We start from the raw sequence: 23,501 nt of genomic DNA on the forward strand, positions 1-23,501 counted from the left end.
ACTCTGGAGCTTTTGATTTTACTTTGTTTCATCATCAATCACTTTGAAGTGGAAAAGACTCATTTTTACTTCCTTAGAGTTGTTTGTAGCATTTATTTAAATAAGCGTTAGTGAAAGCAGGTTTGACAGTGGTGTACACAGAATTTGTTTGTAAGCTGTGTCGGGATTTAAAGTAAGTGAACAAATCAAAGATGAAATTCCAGCATTATTAATGAAACACGATTCAAGTATATTACTCATACTTTTGGACCGAGTTTTAATTTCTGAAAATGTCCAAACACCGCTTGGCCTAAGGTGGCTCCGCCCTTGTCCCCGACATTGCTTAAGCCCAGACACTGCTTGGCCTTAAGACGGTCCCGCCCCTATATCCGATACCGCTTGGCCTAAGGTGGCTCCCTCTCTGATTCTTCAGGTTCATATCTGTAACCTCTTTTATGACAACACTTCTTAGAGGAGTGTCAAGCATTTTACTTTTTGGATAGTCCTGAAATTTTAAAACATTCTATTTGCATACTGTTTCATCTCACTTCAATGTGTTTTGAGCAAGTTATTGATTATTTTCTTGTTTACCACACTTCTTATCTACTGTAGCATGTTAACGTGGACAATGCGGATAAAGTCATTATTTGTATAAATAGTCAAATAGTTGAAACTTATGCCAAAAGTTATTGAAAAAGGTTGTGAAGTCTTCTTTAGGAGATGGTGGGTCAATGACTAGTAGAATTTACTTTGGGATAAATATTACCATGAACTATCTTATTAATTCTTTCTACACACCTTTACCTTTATCCTATTACCCCTAAACTTATTTAAAACGGAATAATTACCCCTAAATGCTGATGTGGCAAAGAGAGTTGTTTCACTCTCTTTTAAGATTAAAACATAAAAAAAAGGAAAACTTAATTTTTTTTTCTTAAAAATCTGCATTTTCTTAAAATTTGAAAATAAATCTAGTCTTCCACATTTAGTTTTAAAAAATGGGTTTTCCACATGTTAAGAAAATAATTAATTTTTTCAAAATTTTATAAAAATTCAGTTTTTTTCACATTTTGGCAAGAAAAACACTTTTCCGGATTTTATTTGAAAAATAAAAGTGTCCTAAAAAAATGAAAATCAAGATTTTTTAAGACATTTTAAAAAAATAATCAAGTTTTCCATATTTTTAACAAATCCATTTTTCCATATTAAAAAAAATAAATCATTTTTCAGTTTTTTTTGCTTTTTCAAAAATGGGTTTAAAAAAAAAAACAAATTTTCAATTTTTTTTTTTTAAAAGGGTTTTAAAAATCCTTTTTTAAAAGAAAATTTAGTTTTTTAATCCATGTTTTTAGTTTTTTTTTTTTTTAAATGGGTTTAAAAAAAAAATCAAATTTTCAAATTAAAAAAAAAGACGGGTTTTAAAACTTTTTTTTTTTAATTAAAATTCATTTTTTATTTTTATTTTAAAAAAAATTGACACGTAAGCTGAAAAAATTAAAAAAAAAAAAAAAAGAAAACAAATAAATACACATGTGGCAAGGAGAGTGTATGTCACTCTCCCATATGAGAGTGGGCATCAGCGTTTAGGGGGGTAATTATTCCGTTTTAAATAAGTTTAGGGGGTAATAGGATCCAAGGAAAGATAAGGCATGTCGTAGCAAAATTCGGGTATAGTACGGGGGGTAACGATTTATCCCATTTACTTTTGAAAAAGAAGAGAAAAATTTTAAGTCCGAAAAATCCCAAAATGACATATTTTTCAACCAAGGCTCAATATTAAATGGGTTGTGAACGGGATAGCCTCCAAAATTTGCTTATTTAAAAAAAATATTTTTGAAGAGTAGTAATTTTGTCTAATTAATTTGGAAAATATATTTGCAAATATTAGAGCATTGATTTATGACCGATCAGGTTCCGGACAACAATTTATGCTACTACGCAAAAACCTTTCCTTTTTTTTTTTTGACAAATATCCTAAATCTCTAAAATAAGCACACTTTCTAAAAGTTTGGTCAAACGAGCTATGAGCCTTCTCGAGATGTCATAAAGAATTGAAAATTATTTAGTAGTATAACTTAAGACGATTTGTCGAATTTTATGATGATTTATATTATCAGGTAAATATCTCTAGTTGATCCAAAGATTTTACTAGTTCCTCCATATATCCTAGCTCTATTTTTTGGGCAGCCATAACAGGAACTAACAGATAAATTTCAGAATGTAATATTAATGATGTGATTGACAATCACAAACTAACATGAGACTCAAGCTCCAAACTCTCTGTTATTTTAAGTTGTAAGTATGAATGAATTGACCTTTCTAACTCCCAAAAAAGACTAGAAAAGTCATTAAATTATGTTTATCTTCGTGTTGGTAATTTAGGCCAAATAAATTTTATATAATAATAAAATTATTATTTAATGTGATTAATATTCTTAAATTAGTTATTCAAATAATATTGTCTTTTTCAAGAATAAGGTGGGGGTGCGGACTAACATAGGCAATCACTGTTACTCGGCAGATTCCAAAATCATCAGAACAAACAATCACGCCAAAGAGCAACCTTAACCATGTTGAAGAGTGTTAGAAAAATAATATTTTCTATTTAATATCTCAAAAATAACATATTCTTTATTTTCTTAATATTTATTTTGTTTTAATGTCAGTCAAATATTTTATTGTTCAAAACGTTTCTGACTACATTTAATTAGCCTTAATAGCTTAGCTTTTATTATGAGAAATGTTTACTGTTGTCATATGTTAGTATTTTGACAAAGGGATATGATCATATTGAATAGGCCTTCAATGGCTTTTATTTTGATACGTTTTAAGTCTTCAAACGTTCAGATTTTTGCTATTCCTTTGACTATAAATTCTGAAGTTTGATCACTGAAATATAGAAAAACTAAGAGATACAATTTCATCTTCTCAATTTCAATTTTAGTGTTGGGTTTTCTATTGTTTGAAATCTTTGTTAGATTCGGTTCCTAGTTTTATACTAGAAGAGCTTGTTGAATCCTGGGGGATACACCCATGGGGTGAAATATCCTTAAGGTGGAGAAAGTCTTAATTGACACGCCTCAAGCTATGAAGAGAAGTCCCTTAAAGTGTTCGTGATCATGTATTTTCCTCAAGCTTAGAAGAAGTTCCTACAAGTGTTCGTGATGAAGAGAAGTCCCTGCAAGTGTTCGTGATGAAGAGAAGTCCCTACATATGTTCATGATGAAGTATTTTCCGTAAAATTTCCAACAAGGAGTTCATTGCTTTTGACCCACTTCATGGACGAACTGATTATTTTTTGAATAATATTATTTATCTTATGCTTAGTTATTCAATTTTTTTTTTCAAGAATAAGCCAATAAGGTGTGGGTGCGGACTAGAAAACATTACAAAAATAGTCGCTTATATTTGAGGGTAGGTTCAAAATAGTCCCTTAAGTATGAATTGAACAACTCTGATCCTTTACGTTTTGGCAAAAATTGACACTTCTAGTCATTGTCAAATATTTTTAATAATTTATGTTCATTAGATTTGACAAAAACAAAGGAAAAAGTATGTAATCATAAATACTAAGAGCCCGTTTGGCTTAGCTTATAAGTTCTTTAGCAATTTTGAAAAATTCTAAAAGAAAATACCCTTAGACTTTTAAATGGGTCTTTAAATTTTGCCCTTCATATTTGAAATCTTTAAATTTTGCCCTTCGCTAAATCCCATAGGTTTCGAGGTTCGAACCCCAGGATATCAAAATTTTAAAAAAAAAATTCGCAAGGCAAAGTTTAAATTCGCTATGCCCCCAGACATACGGCCAAGAAGAATTAGTCAACTTTCTCTAACAATTTTAGATACTTATGCCTTATGGGCGGACTTGACATAAGTATGCACCGTTCACCATTATAACTTTGATAATTCCTTCATAAGTTTATGCGGATCCGGCATAAAAGTTTGCCCATTAAAAGTATGCCCCCATCGTATAAACTTGTTAAGGATTTACCAAACTTATCCGATGGGGGCATACTTTTGCCTTATGGGCAAACTTTGCCTTGAAGCATATATATGTATTTTTTCAAGCATATATACCAAAGTTACATGGAAAAGTATTATGCTACAACCAAATGTCCATCAGGATACAAATTCACACTTTGGCCGGCAATACAAGGTAGATTAGCAATTGTTATAGACTTGTTAAATATTTTTCCATCTTACGTAGGCGTACCCAAGAAATATTTTCCCATCTTTATTTTGAATGCTCCATCACAAAAGGATTGTGGTACAGATTGTTGGTATGGGTACAGGGTACCAATACTTAGAAGAATCAGGTAAGATGAAATCACAATGGATCTCACACATTGCTTTGACACAAATCGATATTATTTCCATATATTTGCCAAAAATTTTTGGTATGCTAAAGTGGCATTGGTTTGGAGAGAAAGGAACCTACTCGATTTCAAAATACTCGTTTCTTTCTGAACTTTTGCTGCAGAGATTGCACAACATATTCACATCCAAGAAGGAACAATTTCAAATGGCGAGAGCTCTTTTTGCTATGAATTGCTATCCCTAGCTAAGTGTAGTTGATTAAAAGCACAAAACCTTTTTTTTTTTTTAATGTAATAGTTGCTCCTAGTTTGACTTATACAAGTTAGTGAGTAGGAATTTTACCATGTACGGTTGAAGGTCGGCTTCAACTTTGTCTTTGTACAAGTTTTTTGGATGGAATAAAATAGACTTTCAACCAAAAAAAAAGTTTGCCTTATAAGGCAAAGTTTAAATTTTATATATGCCCCCCTCGGCGGATTTTTAGTTATGTTTAACTAAAAAGTACGCAACTATTGCCTTGAGGGGCAGACTTTTAGTTATGCGGATCCGGCATAACTTTAACTTTTCTTAAAGATTGTATCGGATCCGCATACACTCCCCTAGTCCCGCCTTGCGAAATTATTTTTTTATTTTATGTTGAGCGGGGTTCGAACCCAAATTTCATGTATTCGCTCATCTTTCCAAGCAAAGGGCAAAATTTAAAGACCACAAATATGAAGGGCAAAATTTAAAGACCACAAATTTGAGTGGCAAAATTTAAAGACCACCCCAAAACGAAGGGCAATCCGTACAAAAAAAAATGAAAACGACTTATAAGCTGTTTTTTCAACTTTTTTTGAGTGTTTTACCCAAAATGCCATATAAGCCATTTGTTCCTTAAAATAAGCCCAAAAATTACGTTGGCCCGTTTGGCTTAACTTAAAAAAGCATTTAATGAAATTATCCCAACTTATTTTTGTTTGGCTTATAAAATTTTTTTAAAACTTATAAAGGGGTGTTTTTTTTTGAATCATCCAAAAATGTTGTGCACTAAGAAAGTCTCATTAAGTCCTAAAATATGCAAGCAAAAAACTACACTAGACACTAAAAAGATATCTCTATCTATATTATTATAAAAGCATGAATATAAATGATGGTTGATCAAAATATCCTTCAAATATTGAACGACTTTTATACCCTAAAAATAAAGCATGTCTTAACAAAATAATTTCGTATTGGATAAAATTGTAAATTTGAAACTTCTCCTAATATGAATAAACTTCTAATCTTAATGATAGTTCCAAAACTTTTAGCTATTCGTTGACCGCTATTATGTCAAAGTTGTTATGGTTTTAATTGCTTGAGGAGTTCCAATTCAACTAGGAACTCACAATTGCAAATTAAAAAGTGTATAGATTTCGCCATATGCCTCCTCTTCCACTCAACGACACTTTGTAAGTTTTTAATTTCTTTTGACTACTGAATTCCTTTAATTTTTCTTTACGTGCTTTTGTTTTGCTTTGTGGCTTTGTGATGCATTCATTTTTATCATTGATTAGTTATTGCTTTTACTTGGAGAGTTGAAGACATTTTTATTTAGGATTCTTGTTTCTAGGGAAAAGCCGAGATTCGTTAGTTAGATAATCCTGCTTATGCTTTCAGTTGAGTAAGTGTGTTACGTAACTTGCATTGTTGTTGATGTTCAAGTACAATTTAATCTATTCCATCTGCTAACTTATTCGATTAATTATTTTCAAGTTTCAATTATTACGTTTTAATCATAGGTGCCCATACTTCGGATTTATCAGAAGATCTAACGGGCTAGAATCCATTACTTGAACAAAACTAGATCTCGTGGTGGTCATATTAAATATTTGATGATATATTCAATATTGAATTTATTCTTCTTCTCATCTGATCTATATTATTTGGATTCTTCTTCGAAGCTAACACTTCAATGGAGAAAAGGACCAAAACCATAAATTATGTTTGAGTTTGGATCAAAATCATACATATTCTTTCACATGGAACACTAATAGTACATTATGTTTGCATAAGTGGTGCACTTTTAGTCAAACTCCCAAATATTTTTTTAGAAATTTAACGGAAAAGAACAAAAATGCCCCTGAACTTTTAGAAAAGGCATAAAAATATCCTTTATTCATCTATTTTGCTAAAACTACCCCTCAATTCAACTTTTTGGCTCATTTATTCCCCTGACTAACGGACAACACTAATTTTTTTTTAAAAAAATAAAAAAATAAATTGCACTTGACATTTTATTACTGAAAAATTGATTTATTCTTTTAAAAAGAAATCTGAAAAAATCGTTATTTGTAGAATAAGGAAAATAATTTTTCAACACCCGTTTCTTTAAAAAACAAATGTAGTAAGCCTTTATATATATATATATATATATATATATATATATATATATATATAAACGAATTGGATTTTCATTAAAACATGTGGAGTTTTTTTAAATTTGGAAAACTTTTTTTTTAACGAGTAAAACCTTGACTAACGACAACATTAATTTTTTTCTTTTCAAAATGTGAAAAACTGGATTTTTATAAAAATCTGAAAAAATTAAATTTTTTATGGAAAAAACTGTGTTTAAAAAAAAAAAAAGAAAACTATCTTTTTTAAATTAGAAGAAAATTATGGAGTATTAGTTTTGCACATTTTACTTAAAAAAACAATCAGTTTTCAGATTTAAAATTGAATTTTCTAAAAAAAAAAGGGGTTTCCACCCGTTAAAAAAAAAGTTTTCCAAATTTTAAAAAAATCCACATGTTTTAATGAAAATCCAATTCTGTTTTTTTTTTTTATATATAAAAGGCTTACTACATTTGTTTTTTAAAGAAACGGATGTTGAAAAATTATTTTCCTTATTCTACAAATAATGATTTTTCAGATTTCTTTTTAAAAGAATAAATCAATTTTTCAGTAATAAAATGTCAAGTGCAATTTTTTTTTTTTTTTTTTTTTTAAATTAGTGTTGTCCGTTAGTCAAGGGGAATAAATGAGCCAAAAAGTTGAATTGAGGGGTAGTTTTAGCAAAATAGATGAATAAAGGGTATTTTTATACATTTTCTAAAAGTTCAGAGGCATTTTTATTCTTTTCCGTTAAATTTTTTAAAAAATATTTGGGAGTTTGACTAAAAGTGCACCACTTATGCAAACATAATGTACTATTAGTGCTCCATGTGAAAGAATATGTATGATTTTGTTCCAAACCCAAACATAATGCATGATTTTGGTCCTTTTCTCCACTTCAATGCATACTTTATGCAAGTCTCATTATTTTTTTTTAATTTTTTTGGGACAAGTATAGTGTGACTCACTATACCAAGTGAGGGAACAAGCATATAGCTTCTGCCATTAATTTGAATGTGAGCAAATTGAAGTTAGATTTGTGCTACTTTGATTTCTATTTCATAGCACAACTAAATGTTTTCTGAATACTAATATGGTTAACATTTTATTATTTTGTACGTACAATTTCTAATAAATGAAAACAATTAAAAATTGACGTGGCAACGCCTTCTTAGTATAGATTTGTAGGTTATTTTTGTAAAAAGAATATAAACATAATTTTAAAGGAATATTACTTTCGATGGAATAGACTTCTTATTGGAATCTCAAAAATCCAAGATCTTTTGGACGTCTTTCTTTAGTGTATTTTAGGGTTTTATTTATTATTTTTTAATATTTACCAAAAATAATAATGACCTGATAACTAAAATAATAAAATACTCCAAGAACATATATTGAAGTGAAATAAGATATGATAACTAAACTATTAAATAATCAAAGAAAATATAAGTAAAATATGATACTCCCATTCGTCTCAATTTATTTGATATAGTTTGATTAAGCACGGAGTTTAAGAAATAAAAGGAAGGTTTTTAAAACTTTTGGTCTAAAACAAAGCATAGATATTTGTGTGGCTGTAAATCATTTCTAAATATAGAAATGTATCATTCTTATTGGGACAGACTAAACAAAAAGTGTATCACATTAATTGAGACAAAAGAAGTAGTATTCCTATCTTCCAAGAGCTAAATTACTCTTTTATATGGATAATTTGGTGTTGAATAAAATTATAATATTGAAAGTCTTAAGGTCAACTAATAATATTGTTTTTAAAAATTTAAATTGGAATTCAAAGTTCTAATACCATAAAAATCCCACCTATATACAATGACACTAAACAATAAACGTTTTTTTTCCTTTATTTTTTAACAAAGGTTGAATATAGTATTCCCTCTGTTTTAATTTATGTGAACCTATTTTCTTTTTAGTCCGTGCCAAAATGAATGACCTCTTTCCTAATTTGGAAACAAATTCACTTTATGAAATGATTTATAACCACACAAATATTCAACACTTATTTTGAACCATAAGTTTCAAAAGTCTTCACTCTTTCTTAAATGTCGTGTCCAGTCAAATGGGTTCACATAAATTGAAATGGAGGGAGTATTTTATTACATTGAAAAAGTAATTGAAAAATAGTATTTTTTCAGAAATACTTTTGGAACCTTGGCCATTCATAAATTGTTGCTATGATATTGACAAAAGTATTTTTTAAATTTAATAGCCAAACACAAACTGCTACTATCCAAAAGTACTTTTCGAATTGCACTTATTGACCAACAATACGTTTTAAAATAAACAAATTTTAAGAGCTTGATCAAAGAGGATGTAAAAAATATATTAAAATCGTTAGTTTGGATGGACGGTATATAATGAAAATAAATAAAGTATATGATCACTAGCTCAATTCCTAATGTTGGACAATTTTAATCTAATATACTTTTCACAAAGGTAAAAACATAAGGGATATACACCAAAAACAATAGTATTTTGATGAAAAGTATTAAGTGGATACGATCAACTAATATTTTTGTACCTCATAAAATAAAATAATATTTATGTAATTTCAAGTAATTTTTGTTATGAGTGACAGAGGCGTAACGTCATGAAGACGTTCATAGAAATAGTAAAAAGAAAGAACAGAAATCACATCTCAAAAAATTTCATCAGACTGTAAAAACAAATCAAAACTAACAAAAACTATATTAAAAAAAATATATATATAGTATATACCTTTAAATGTGAGTCACTACTAAATTTTTTTTGTCATAATTCTAGTCAAATCTAAATGATCAAAACGGTTCAATCCATACTTAAGGGACTATTTTGAGGCCATTTTTGTCATTTTGTCGTGCAACATAACATAGGCAATCACTGTTACTCAACTGATTCCAAAATCATCAGAAGAACAAAGAAAGAAACAACCTTAACAACCATGGCTGAAGAAGACTCATTCTTGAAGAGACATTGGGAAGAATACAAGGAATTTTGGGGTGACAGATTTTCATTCTTGGATAATTATTCAAGATTCATTAAGAGAGACAAGCCATTAGCTTCTTGGTCTCAAGCTAATGTTGATGAGTTCATTTCTTCTCACCCACTTCATGGACCTACTGTAAATTCCCTTCATTTCCCATTTGCTCTATGTTTCTATAAATATCTTATATGCATATACAGTCATTTGGGTGTTTTCCCTATCTGGGGTTTCATTGATTTAGCTATTCTTTTCTAAAAGTTTCTGTCTTTATGCTCTTTAAGCTTTTTTTGTGTGTGTTGATTTGATTTGATGTCTAGGAGTTCATTTCTTGTGACCCACTTCATGGACCTACTGTAAATTTCCTTCATTTCCATTTTGTTCTATGTCTTTTTCTAAAAGAATTATGTGCATATCCAGTTATTTGGGGATTTCATCATTAGCTATTGTTATTCTTTTTTTTTTATGACATGGGAACCCGTAGCCGTTACCTTCAGGTGCGCACAGGATAAACCTAGCTCCTGTGCAATTGCTAGCAAACCACACAGGAGATAACCCGCACTAGGCAAGCCCCATGCGACGAGCTTGACCCACCTGAGACCTCCAAAAGTTTCTGTCTTTATGCCATTTTAGCTTTGTGTGTGTGTTGATTTGATTTGATGTCTAGAAGTTCATTGCTTCTCACCCACTTCATGGACCTACTGTAAATTTCCTATTTATTCTATGTTTTTTTAAATATTTTATGTGCATATACAGTTATTTGGGTGTTTTTTTCTATGTGGGGTTTCATTGATTTAACTATTCTTTTGATCTATTGCTCTATGTTTTTATGTGCATATACAGTCATTTGGGTGTCTCTCCTATCTGGGGTTTTCATTGATTTAGCTGTTCTTTTTATCTACTAATATGTTTTCATTTTCGATTTGCTCTATGTTTTTCTAAAAAAATTATTTGCATATACTGTTATGTCATTGAATTAGCTATTCTTTTGATCCATACCTTTCTGTCTTTAAGCCCTTTTTTGTCTACATCACACCCTCTTGGGTTGCGGCCCTTCCCCTGACCTTGATTGAATGCGGGATGCTTTGTGCACCGGGTTACCCTTTTCTTTTGAGCTTTTTTTTCTTTTTCTTTTGTGTGTGTGTGTGTGTTTGTGAAGCTGATGTCGGGAAGTTCATTGCTTTTGACCCTCTTCATGGATCAACTGTAAATTTCCTGCATTTCCAATTTGTTCTATGTTTTTTGCTAAAATTTTTATGTTCATCTACAGTTATTTGGGTGCTTTCCGGATTTGGGTTTTCATTGATTTAGTTATTCTTTTTGTTATATATATGTTTTCAGTTCAGATTTGCTCTGTGCATTTATAGTTATTTGGGTGCTTTCCGTATTTGGGTTTTCATTGATTTAGTTATTGTTTTTGTCTATATATATGTTTTCAGTTCAGATTTGCTCTGTGCATTTATAGTTATTTGGGTGCTTTCCGTATTTTGGTTTTCATTGATTTAGTTATTCTTTTTGTCTATATATATGTTTTCAGTTCAGATTTGCTCTGTGCATGTATATATATGTCTGGGTTTTCATTTATTTAGCTTCTCTTTTGATCTATACATTTCTGTCTTTATGCCCTTTTTTTGTGTGTGTGTGTGTTGATTTTGATTTTGGGTTATCTTTGGTTGGTTTGTTTGATTGGTAGATGCGGTTTGATTTTGGGTTTGAATCAATACTTTATGCACCTTTTTGTTGGGTACTTGAGAGTATTTCTGCCTATGTCTCCTGCTATGAATGTTGTTATGGATGGATTTACATAACTTGCTGGACTTGGTGGACTTGCTGGAATTTTGTAGGCATTGGTCCTTTGAGCTCTTTGTTTGTCTAGCAATGACAGAAACTGAGGGCTCTTTTTAGGATGCTGCCTTGCGTAGAGTGTGCCTCCTTTACTGTTAGCTGCTTGGTTGGAGTATGGAATTTTGTAGGCATTGGTCCTTTGAGCTCTTTGTTTGTTTAGCAAATTTTAGGATGACAGAAACTGAGGGCTCTTTTTAGGATGCTGCTTTGCATAGAGTGTGCCTCCTTTACTGTTAGCTGCTTGGTTGGGTGCTTATTTGATTCTGGCTAGGTTGGGCCGTTGGTGTTTAATTGGACTTCCTTTTATGTTTTGCTTAATTCCTTCAGTTATGCAATCATTTCTTTTCCATTTTATGGAATTGTGTTTCATCCATTCTGTGGAAATTTGAACTTAATACGTGTTTCTTGAATCTTTGAAATGTATTTTTCCTATGACTAGTTTTTGGAGTCTCATGATAATCAGTACAAACTTTTGAAATTGGTATAGATAATATTAAAACATGTAATCGATGAGTAACTCAAAATTTGAAAGGAAAGTAAAAGCTGAATAATGAATAGTAAGCATATTCGAAAGACTTAATCGTAGATTACTATTATAGTTTGTAGCTATACACAATCAACAGAAGTAGTATAACCCAGTGTTTAGGATGGCGAAAGGTGAGGCGTGGCAACAAGGGCTTGCCTCATGCCTCATGGTGAGGCGTGGCGTGGCGTGGCGAGCGCCTTTTAGAAGCGAGGCGAGAATTAACACAAAAATTAAAATATTATATATGCATATATAAATTCCCAAAAACTCAAATACTCAACAAAATACTGGCAAATATTTCAATTGAAAAACTAAAAGTAGATAGTTGACACTAAAGTCTAAAAGTTTCCAACTAGATAGTTAATAAGTCATAAGACACACAAATGGGTCACCGGCCGGCTGCCTGAAAGTCAGATCTGCCTGAAAAAGGCTAATCTGCTGCCGGAAAAAGCCAGCCATGCCGGAAAGAAAGAAGAAATAAAAGAAAGAAGGAAAAAGAAGAAGAAGAAGAAACCAAAGTAACGGAGAAGTAAACCAAAAGAGATGCAGCTACTGATGGAAAAAAGATGAAACCCTAGGTAAATAATATTTTATCTCTTTATTCTGTTTTGTTTTAAAGTCAGCCAACTTTTTAAAAAAAAAAAAAAAAAAAGGGAAAAGACATGTTTTAACCCCTGAACTTGGCACGAAAACTCACTTTAGAACTAAACTTAACTTCTATTTATTTACCCCCTTTAACAACTTACGTTTCAATTGTTTTCCACCCCAAATGCTGACGTGGCAAAAAAAATTTAAAAAAATAATAATTAAGAGAGTGAAAAACAAAAAAGTGAGCCCGCTCATATATATATATTATTATAAATTAAAAAATAAAATAAACATTATACAATTAAAAAATAAAATAAAAATCATCACCATCTTCTTCACGATCCCCCTCCCACTCCACAACTCCACCCAACATCTTCTTCCCACTCCACAGCCCCCCAGCTGCTTTTTCTCTTTTTTCTAAACCCCCCCCCCCCCCCCCCCGGGTCCTCTTCCCCACCACTGTCACCTCCACCACCACCACGAAATTTTTTTCTTTAGTGAAGGGCAGTCCGTGCAATTTCTTTAGTGAAGTTGTTATTCCAAGCTTACTTAGAAGTACATAAAAGATAATAATTCATTGAATGGAAATTATAAAAAATTTCATGAACTGCTTTGACTTTAGAATTAAGCACATCATTAGCTAATTCCAACGAAGAGGAATATTAGCCGCCATCTGTTGTGCTTCTCCTTCCGATTATGTTTTAGTTATCTTTTAGGCTTGTGAGTAGAATATGTTTCACCATTTTTTGGTTTCTTGATTTTGATTTTCTTTCAAAAATAAAGTTACGGAAGAAATGGGTTTGCTAATAATGGTGGTGGAAGAAATGGGTTTGCTAGAAATGGTGATGGTTGTGGATGTGGGTATTTTGATTTTCTTTCAAAAATAAAGTTATGGTAGAAATGGGTTTACTAATAATGGTGGTGGAAGAAATGGTTTTGCTAGAAATAATGGTGGTTGTGGATGTGGGTTAAAGATGGTGGTGGTGATTTTTTTTTAAGGAATTTGATGAAATTTGGTGGGGAGATGATGGTGGTGGTGGGTGTGGATGTGGGTTAAAGATGATGGTGATGATTTTTTTTTTTTTTAAGAGGCGGCGTCGTCCAATTTTTGCGGCGCGCGCGGCGGCGGCGGAGAGGCAGCCGGCATGGTGGTTGATAAAAGTTGGGTGAGGATGAGGAGAAAAGAAGAAGAAAGAAAGAAAAAAATAATAAAAGAAAAACAAAAAATGATGTATTGGTAATTTTGACATGGCAATGATGTGGCATTGACGTGGCGAACGCGCGCGAGGTAATACACCTATTTTAGAGTGGTATTATTTTTTTGGGGTGGAAAACAATTGAAACGTAAGTTGTTAAGGGGATAAATAAATAGAAGTTAAGTTTAGTTGCTAAAGTGAGTTTTCGTGCCAAGTTCAGGGGTCAAAAGGCAACGCCTTAGTCGCCATACGCCATAGCTTCACCTTAGTTGCCATGTCGCCATAGCCTCGCCTTTTAGGAAACGCCACGCCTTGGCTGTCCATGGTGAGGCAAGCTCGCCTTGCCACGCCTCACGCCAAAAGGCGTGAGGCGAGCGCCTTTCACAACACTGGTATAACCTTTTTCTTATGTGGTCCTTATAATAATATATCAAATATTCAGGTTGACACTTGACAGTTCCTTATTGTTCTTTTTTAACATTTCAATAACATTTTGGAAACAGCCGTCCTACCTTGGTAGGAGTAAGGTCTGCGTACACTCTACCCTCCCCAGACCCCACGTTGTGGGATTTCACTAGGTTGTTGTTGTATTACTTAAATGTGAATAATCTTGTACTTTCTGACTGCAACCTTGATTTCCTAGAAATATAAGTAGGAAAAATTGTCAAAGAAATTCTCAACCAACATCAACCCTCGTGAATTCTTTTTTTTTTTTTTTTTTTTTTTTTTTTGAGAATGGTAACAGTTAATCTATATATCCACAGGTATAACTACATCCAAATATGTAGTTCCCCTACAAAAGTGTTACAGTTTACATTGCCTTACTATTTTCACTAGATTACAACCAATCTATAGCTGTTAAAGTATCTACTGTTTGACCCAATGTTGTCAAAGGCGCGCTTAAGCCCTGAAGCGAGGCTCAAAACATGTTGAGCGCTTCGCCTCGCTTTATGTGCGCTTTAGTGTCATCATTAAGGCTCTGAGACATACTTTTCCGTGCCAATGAGCCTCTCTTGCAGACGTGACATTAGATAATTGATATTTCACTTTATAGTAATGTTTTTACAATTTCTTTGACCCTATATTTGTTATTCATGCTTATTATTATTAGTCTTGGACTAAAGATATACATATTTGTATTTTTGCACCATTACGCCTTTTTTCATTAAAGCCCACACTTTATTTGCGCTTTGCGCTTTGCGCTTAAAGCCCCAGGCAGACCCTAGAGCTTTTATGCGCTTTTCGCTTTTGATAACACTGGTTTGACCTATCATCTCCTGTTTACACCAAAATTAGTAAATAGCTAAACAATTCTTCTTTATTTTCTGCAAGCCGCTCTGCTTATCTTCAAAGCATCTCTGATTTCTCTCCTTCCAAACAGTATATGCTTGCTGGGACAATCTTCCATCTCTCCTCCTCCTTTGCTACATTGCCATCTCTGTTCCAACACTTACTTCTTTTATGCTTCCTGGTTTCACCCAATTAACTTTTTTCATCTTGACAAAAATCTGCCACATCTGGTCTGTCCATTTGCAATGTAAGAAGAGATGGTTGCCTCGTCAATTCTGCATTATAAGTTTATAACAAATGTCAAATTATTGTCTCATCCTCTACTCGATCAAAATATAGCAGAAATAAGACGTAAGATCAACCCATGATGCAAGCTCATATATGGAGCAACAAAAAGCGATCGACCAATCACAAGAAAGTTCACGAGAAAATAAAATATGCTAGAATTTAATAACCAAGAGTTTTTGAAAACCATAATAGGAAAGAAGTAATCCATATGTTTTGGGAAGTTTTACTCTTTTTAAAAAGATTATGTGAAAAGAAAAAGTAGTATCAAGGAGCCAGATGATCATGTACAATACAACATGACAATGCTTGATGTAATATCAGTGAAAAATTCATACCTTCTCCAATGAATTATATTTGGCCTACGCCGCAAGAAAATTTAAGAGTACTGGAAACTACAGTATTATCCACTTTAGGATTTTGTGAAAAGGAAAAGTAATTACCGAGAAATCCGATGATCTTGTACGATACAACATGACAGTGCTTGATAGTATAATTTATCATAGCAGAATACGATAGTATAATTTATCATAGCAGAATACATACTTCCTCTAATGAATTATGTTTTGGATTACACTGCAAATAAGTTAAATATTAGAGAAACAAGTTATAGTAAATCATTGGACAAAAAAAAACATAACAAACAACTAACATATGACTTGGATATAAGCTGATTCAAGAGAAAATAGAAAAGAGGAGCTTGGAAGAAAATAAGAGGAAATTTATGCTATAGGGAGGGCTGAAGCGTGGGTGGAGGAACTTGGGAGTCCTAATGGACTTTATTCATTTAAAAAAAAACCTTTCACATTACTAACTCTTCAAATTGACTCTTCTTCATTTTTAAAACTCTTCAGATTACTAACCCTTAAAATTATCCATGTTTTAATAGTGAATAATTATGGTGGCTGAATAATTATGGAGAAAACAGATTTGGTAAATTGATGTGAAGCAGTAAAGTGTTGTTGCTGCCTGCTGAACTTCTAATCCAAGCTTTGTGTAATTAAAATATTACTAATTAATTAGATTTTAATTTTGTATAATCTAACTTTGAAGATTGGAGCTTCCTACTTTTAGTATAATATGATTAAGTAACCTTTTCATCACTGTTCTTGAATCAAGTTGTTGCCTGGTGATTAAGTTGGCTCTGTTGCATCCTCAGTCTCTGAAAACTTCTGCCGAGCCATGATGGTTAAATTTAATCGTTCATATATACTTTGGGATCTAAGGTATCCATATGTTCAGCCACTTGTTGCTTTGTATCCTTTGGCTCTTGATTTCTGTGTTTTGTGAGCTTTAAAACTGACTCTTCATTAGCCTGAGGTTTTATGGAATTTTTTTTTAATCAAGGAGAAGGAGTTTGTTGGGAATTTATTGTTGGAGGAACCCTGTAATATATGAAGGCACTATATAAAATATTAGCACAGTCTGGGCTTGATGCTTCACATATCGATGCTGGACGTAATATATAAAATGGTTGCAGTGAGAATGGCTATATGCCTTATTCACTTTATTAAAAAAAAAAGGTTCTATTCTTTATTCATATCTTGTCTTTCCTAATTGGAAAAGGCTCTCCCTGTGAGGAGCAAAAGGAAATGAGAAGGCAACATGGAAGAGGGATTGATCAAAATGGAAGCAATGAGAGACATTTCCCTTCTTTTTTTTGTGTCATTCAGAAGGATGCAGGAAAGAGTGACGGAATTCTCTCTCTTTAATTTTGAAATGAATTTGTAGTTAATGCCCCTCATTTTCTTCTCTATTTTTTTTTTTTTCCCTATAATCAGGCAAGCAAAAATTTCTTTCCTTTGTCTTCACTGCAATGTGTGAGAGAGAGAGAGAGAGAGAGCAGGGCAATTGCCTTTTCTTAGAAAGACATCTCTTTTGCTTTATCAAAATAAATAAATAAACAGAAGAAAGAATGTTTCTTGGCGGTTGGCACTGTACTTATGAGGATTCCCTCAAGTTTTATCTATATCTAACCTCCTGAAGGAAAAGAATGACATTTATCCACAACAGCACCTTACGTGCTTCATCCTTGTTCCTTCCGTTCCAAGAGTTAATGGTGCATTGTCTTCATTTTTACCATCTATTTGTTTTGCTAAATTCTAGAAAGATTATTTAACTTTTCTGGTCTCTATCATTTATTTGGGCATAATGAGCATCTACCTGTTTGTCTGTCGGATTGTCTATTTGCCTGAGTGCACAAAAGGACATGCCTAACTTTACTAGTGATAATGCTTGCTTAACGTTAAGAAGTTGCAGAGGTGCTTTATTTTCCTTCTTTTTTACCTGTCAGCCCTAGAGCTCTACTGATTCCATTTCCTTTTAGTATCCCCTGAAACCACATGTTCCTCTATTTTTTCCTTTTCGTAACTGGAGCTCATGAGATTTTTTATACTATTCTCTCCAGCTGAAGACTGCTAGGGAAGCAGCAAAGTTTGGTGCTGTAGGAGGTCTAATTGGAGCTGTTTCAACTGCAGGAGTTACTTGGAAGTACTCGAGGAGTCTTCATGGTATGTTAGGTTTTTGACAGTGCCCCCCTCCCTCTTCCATTCCTCCCCTCCCCAAGAAAAAGGGTACTCCTGTGCTTTTCCAGTATACACCGCGAGGATACTACATCTGATAACACGAAGCTCCTATAAGTTCCTATAGCAACGTCTACTCTTGCTTTATTAGCTGGTTTCCTATCATCTATGTCCATGGTCAGATGATTCAGAGTCTTGGAAGATTTGACGTCCTTTATTGTTTATTTGCTTGTGTACATATATATATCAGCAGATCTTAGATAGACAACTGTTTAATAGTTCATTCTTTAGGATTTAGAATGATGTATTTTGATCAAATTTCAATGACTGCTAACTTCGCTTGTTAAAGTCATATTTTATGATAAAAGTGAAACCAAGCGGGGGGAAAGGGTTTTGGGGTGGTGGGGGGTTGAAGTAAGAAAACAAATGCAAATTTTAAGCAGTAGGTCCTAAGCTAGAAAGGAACAGTACGTTTGAAATGTCGGATATCCACTTGTTTTCAGACATGTCTACTGTATGCATCATTTCAGTACTTAAGGCCTTTTATTATACTCCAAAAGTGACCTTAATTCTGTATCTCCTTGCAGAGTAGTGTATTTGTACACCTTACATATTCATTTTTATTTATGATAAGTAATCAAAGATTAGCTTGCAGTTTTTATTTCTCTTTCCATCTTTTCTCTAGCCAGTCATTTGCTGCTTATGGCTATATTGCTAAACCAAATATGAAGTGCTTCACTACTGCATGACCTCCTCTTTTTTCCTTTTTCAGCAGTCAATTGAATCATTTAGTTAAGTGGAACTCCTTATAATGCTCCACCCTTGCATGTCATGTATAATCTGGCTCCCTAAACTTATACAATTAAGGTTTATACTAATCCTTGTTTGGAATTCAAAACGTGATTCAACGGCTTCCCTATTAATCATGTATGAAAATGTAGTCTTGTTTGCTTTAGGACCAACAATTTGGCAGGAGCCTTGAACATTTAGGCGGTTGATTTGGTTGCTTAATGCCATTGCATTTTTTAGGCACTGCATTGTCTTTTGGAGCCGGAGCTGTCTTTGGCTGGACATTCGGACAGGAAGTTGCCAACCACTGGCTGCAGCTATACAGGATGGATACCATGGCTTCACAGGTTACATTCATGGAATGGTGGCAGAACAAAGTTGAAGGACAATCTTAATTTTCTCTTCCTGTACAAGATTGAGGAAACACAAGTTTGGTGATGCCAAACGAACATTTTCTTATCGGCCATAAAAATATGTGGTAGTGTTCAAGTTGTGTCCGGCGACTTGGAATTTTGTACTCGGGTAGTTTTTTGACTATGAGTGTGTTTCCCTACAGAATGGCTATGATGAAATGCAATTTCTGGCAGTTTACTCTAAAGGTAAAAGGTGGAAATCACTGGTCCTTCAAATAAGTTTGTGGTTTGGCTGTGTTGAAAAATAGTTGACAGAGGAAATTGTTTATGGTGAAAAGTGGAATTGAGTTTTACTGATTGTATTGGTGTGATGAGATATCTGGGGATCTGAATATGCCGATGTTTTTCTAAAAGATACTACTGATAAGATCAATGGTATTTCCAAAACACAAATCTGAAATAAGAATGTTAATATGGTGATCCTAGTGCTTGATCTAGTCGTATGAGCGCAACTTGTGATGTGTGGGTTAGACGCACGTCAAGAGTTCAAACCCTGTATAAACAAAAGTTTGGTATTTAAGTGGAGAGAGAGAGAAAGGCGGGCGCCACTAGCCCTTGGTATTTCTCGATTATTAAAAAAAATAAGAATGTTAATCGGAGGGTACAGGTTGGTTTTAAGGCACACTACTTCTGTGGGCTCATATATGAACAAATGCATAGCTAAAAATAGAATTTGAGAGAAGGTTGGTTTGATGATGAAACACTAAAGTCAGTTTATGAATGGAATTAACTAATGCAGTATTTACAGGCAAGAGCATTTGGTTAGAGGAACATTAATATGCTTCTAGTGTTGTATTAGGACCACTTAGGATGTAAATGAAGCATTTGATCGAACTATTCTATTATGGCTCAATGCAGTGCATTACAAGTGCCGGATCATTATGCTTATCTGCCAACTCCATCATCCTTTATTGAGTCTAGGAAGTTGGAATTGAATGAGCATCTGGCATAGTAGGGGCAGGTTGGTACATGAAGTTCAAGTGCCGGGTAAACAACAACAACAACATACCCAATTCAATTTCACAAGGGCCGAAAAACATCCATGGTTAATTTTTACAGTTTAATCCTCGGACCTATAGGTCACATGAAGATAACATGTTTCAGAAAAGGGTCGCACTCCAAGGGGGTGTCATGTAAGAAGCCTACCCTGATGTTAACATCAGTGGTCGATTCCATGACTGGAACCTATGATTTATATAGGTCACACAAAGACGACAAGTTCGGAAAGAGGGTCACATTCCAAGAGGGTGTTATGTAGGCAACTTACCCTGACACAATCATCAGTAGTTGTTTCTAGAACTCGTGATAGCAGCATCTGAAGAAGGCCCGCATCCCACAGAATATAATGTAGGCAGCCTAACCTGACACAAGAATCAATGGTTGATTCCACAATTCGAACTCGAGACCTGTAAATCACACACATGAAACTTTATGGAGTAGTATAGTAAATTGTTTATATTAGAGAAAAGAGCTCAATCTTCATTTTCTTTTCTCATCTTTCTCTAAAATTATCATTATATTGGAAACCAGAACAAGTCATTCAATACGACATGCAAATCAATTCCTATTATCTCTTATGATTTTTTAATTCAAGTCATGCTTTCTTGTCTTAAAGACTAGAAGTAACGCCTAATCTAAATAATATAAATACATTTAATTATTAAGTAGCGCACGATTAGTAGTGCGACAGTTTGGCCGAGTGGTCTAAGGCGCCAGATTTAGGCTCTGGTCCGAAAGGGCGTGGGTTCAAATCCCACAGCTGTCATACTTTTGATAGAATTTCAATAACAAGATGCTGACACACTAGCAATTTTAGGTCTATTTCGTCCTGTTTTTAACATTTGATTTATCATGATTTTACATTTATGGACCGGTCATCCGTGCATTTGAAAGTTGGCGTAGGATATGAACAAACACTATTAAAAAGAATAGTTTTTTCGACCTCAATTTTCGACCAAAAAATCGACCTCAACCCAAGGTCGTGAAAGCTTGGGTCGAAATTTTTAATGGTTAAATTTTCTCCTGATCTATGCGAAATGATTTTAGTCACATGTTAAATGTTGGTATTAGCCATATAAGTACTTTATAATTTTAGTTTGAAAATGAAGTTGATCACTAACGTCCGGACATAAGAAAATTGAAAATGGATATCTAGTTAGAAAGGAGATAAGGGAATGCAAGGGTATGATGAGAAAAGGGGAAAAGCTAAACGAACTTAGCAATTTTTTAGATACTAGACACATATAGTATGTAATAGTAGTAGGGTTGTGTATTCAGTTTTCAGTTTGATTCTATATTATTTAACATTTGATTTATCATGATTTTACATTTATGGATCGGTCATCCGTGCATTTGAAAGTTGGCGTAGGATATGAACAACACTACTAAAAAAACAGTTTTTTTGACCTCAATTTTCGACCAAAAAATCGACCTCAACCTAGGGTCGTGAAAGCTTTGGTCGAAATTTTTAACGGTTAAATTTTCTCCTGACTTATGCGAAATGATTTTAGTCACATGTTAAATGTTGGTATTAGCCATATAAGTACTTTATAATTTTAGTTTGAAAATGAAGCTGATCACTAACGGCCGGACATAAGAAAATTGAAAATGGATATCTAGTTAGAAAGGAGATAGGAGAATGCAAGGGTATGATGAGAAAAGGGGAAAAACTAAACAAACTTAGCAATTTTTTAGATACTAGACACATATAGTATGTAATAGTAGTAGGTGTGTGTATTCAGTTTTCAGTTTGATTCTATATTATTTAACGATTCTATTATCTTATACAAATTCAAGAGTCAACGAGAATTATTTTACCAAACTATCAAATTCAAGTTCGGTCTCTCATAGTCAATCTAACCGGGAAGAAAATGCGAATCATTTAGAAGTACCATTGCATTCTTCTTAAGAGTTTGATTTAAGTTCTTTAAAGGCCGATCCAGGTGAAAGAACTCAAATGTTGGACTTTCATCCAAATCATCGTAATGGTATTAAAAAAGCTGATCTTCAGAGACGTCCTTGTCAACCTCAATTAAAAGAATTTCCTCAAATGTATATTTATGGAGATATGTGTCGTTTTAATCGTAAATGGTTTGATGAATTTCCTGACTGGTTAGAGTATAGTGTAAGTAAAGATGCAACATATTGTTTGTATTGCTATTTATTTAAGGGCAATAACAATCGCCAAGGTGGAAGTGAAGTATTTTCGAGTATGAAGTTTAGAAATTGGCACAAAAAGGATAGTTTGAAAAAACATATTGGTGAGTTGACTAGCACCCATAATCATTCAAAAAGAAAATGTGAAGATCTAATGCGGCAACAACAATCTATTCATGCTTCATTTGATAAGCAACTTAATCAAGATAAGCATGGATATTGGCTCCGCTTAGCAGCTTCAATTGGTGTAGTAAGACTTCTTGGGAAACAAGGATTGACATTTTGCGGTCATGATGAATCTAAAGCATCACTTAACATGAGTAATTTTCTTGAAATTCTTTCATTTTATGCTCGAGTGATTCGTAGTTTTGTAATGAAAAATGTCCCTCAAAATGATCAAATGACCTCTCCAATGATTCAAAAAGAAATTGTGATTGCTTTGCAAGATTGAAACAATTAAGGGTATCATAAAGGAACTAAATGGTGACTAGCAAATGGCAGTTGATTTACAATATGTTGATAGAAGGGGTGATGGAGCGGCTTCCTGACATTGTTCATGTTAAAAATACTAGTGCTTTAGCTCTAAAAGGTGCAATTGTCAATTTACTTTCTCAACATTCCTTGATTCTATCTTGTGTGCGTGGGCAATGCTATGATGGAGCAAGTAATATGCAAAGTGATATCAATGGCCTTAGAATGTTGATTAAGAAAGAAAGTAAATTTGTTGGAAAACTTAAGTAACAACACAAGATCGCTAGTAAATCATTAGACAGTGATACGAATTCTTAGAAGAACAGTAAGTGCACTTACCTTTTATCCGTTGTAAGAATCGATAGAATGAAGTCATGATCTTCTAAGTCTTGTTACTTTCTTGTGACATTTCTCTCAATGGGGCAGAGATGAAAAGAATTAGTAACAGACTTAGGGACCACAACCAGTATATAATAGCGGCGCACCTCTTCGGAAGAGACATAACTCTTCAAATGTAACCTTTTAGAAGAGGTGCAACTCTTCAGTTATGAACCCATTAATTATAACTGAAAAGTTAACTAGGTTTTTACGCATATAAAATCCAGACCTTATAACATAACATTTATATATAGCCCATAAAAATAACACTTTATTAGATCAGAAAATGTTACACCTCGTAGTTTGGACGTTGAATCCCGTAGGTGTCAACTGCTTTATTGTGAACACTGGAGTGATATGCGCCTATTTTATGGGTATAAGGGTTTATGATCATGTATGAGAAGTATTGGTAGG

The 23,501-nt window shown here is 33.2% G+C and overlaps 1 protein-coding gene and 1 non-coding gene across 3 annotated transcripts; both read left to right on the forward strand.

Annotated features, from left to right (window-relative positions):
* The first annotated feature begins 9,491 nt into the window (after positions 1 to 9,491).
* LOC132065547 (succinate dehydrogenase subunit 6, mitochondrial-like) lies at positions 9,492 to 19,274 on the forward strand. Of its 2 annotated transcripts, none has more exons than XM_059458979.1 (3): positions 9,492 to 9,769; positions 17,766 to 17,868; positions 18,910 to 19,274. In XM_059458979.1, exons 1-3 carry the CDS (start codon positions 9,590 to 9,592, stop codon positions 19,062 to 19,064), a joined length of 438 nt encoding a protein of 145 aa, XP_059314962.1. In that variant the 5' UTR covers positions 9,492 to 9,589; the 3' UTR covers positions 19,065 to 19,274. The 2 variants fall into 2 exon arrangements, with proteins under 2 accessions (XP_059314962.1, XP_059314963.1); XM_059458980.1 differs by lacking the exon at positions 9,492 to 9,769 and adding an exon at positions 10,486 to 10,834.
* Positions 19,275 to 20,767: 1,493 nt separating this feature from the next.
* TRNAL-UAG (transfer RNA leucine (anticodon UAG)) lies at positions 20,768 to 20,847 on the forward strand. Its single transcript has one exon. It is a non-coding gene; the product is annotated as a tRNA-Leu (tRNA).
* The last annotated feature ends 2,654 nt before the right edge of the window (positions 20,848 to 23,501 follow it).

The sequence above is a fragment of the Lycium ferocissimum genome, chromosome 7, assembly GCF_029784015.1.
Source record: "Lycium ferocissimum isolate CSIRO_LF1 chromosome 7, AGI_CSIRO_Lferr_CH_V1, whole genome shotgun sequence".
Classification (NCBI taxonomy): Eukaryota; Viridiplantae; Streptophyta; class Magnoliopsida; order Solanales; family Solanaceae; genus Lycium; species Lycium ferocissimum.

Excerpts from the sequence above, each read along its gene's own strand:
- LOC132065547 (XM_059458979.1), top strand. The coding sequence starts at position 9,590 with ATGGCTGAAGAAGACTCATTCTTGAAGAGACATTGGGAAGAATACAAG. Across the intron at positions 9,770-17,765 it reads ACCCACTTCATGGACCTACT|CTGAAGACTGCTAGGGAAGC; the intron begins GTAAATTCCCTT and ends TATTCTCTCCAG. Across the intron at positions 17,869-18,909 it reads GTACTCGAGGAGTCTTCATG|GCACTGCATTGTCTTTTGGA; the intron begins GTATGTTAGGTT and ends TGCATTTTTTAG.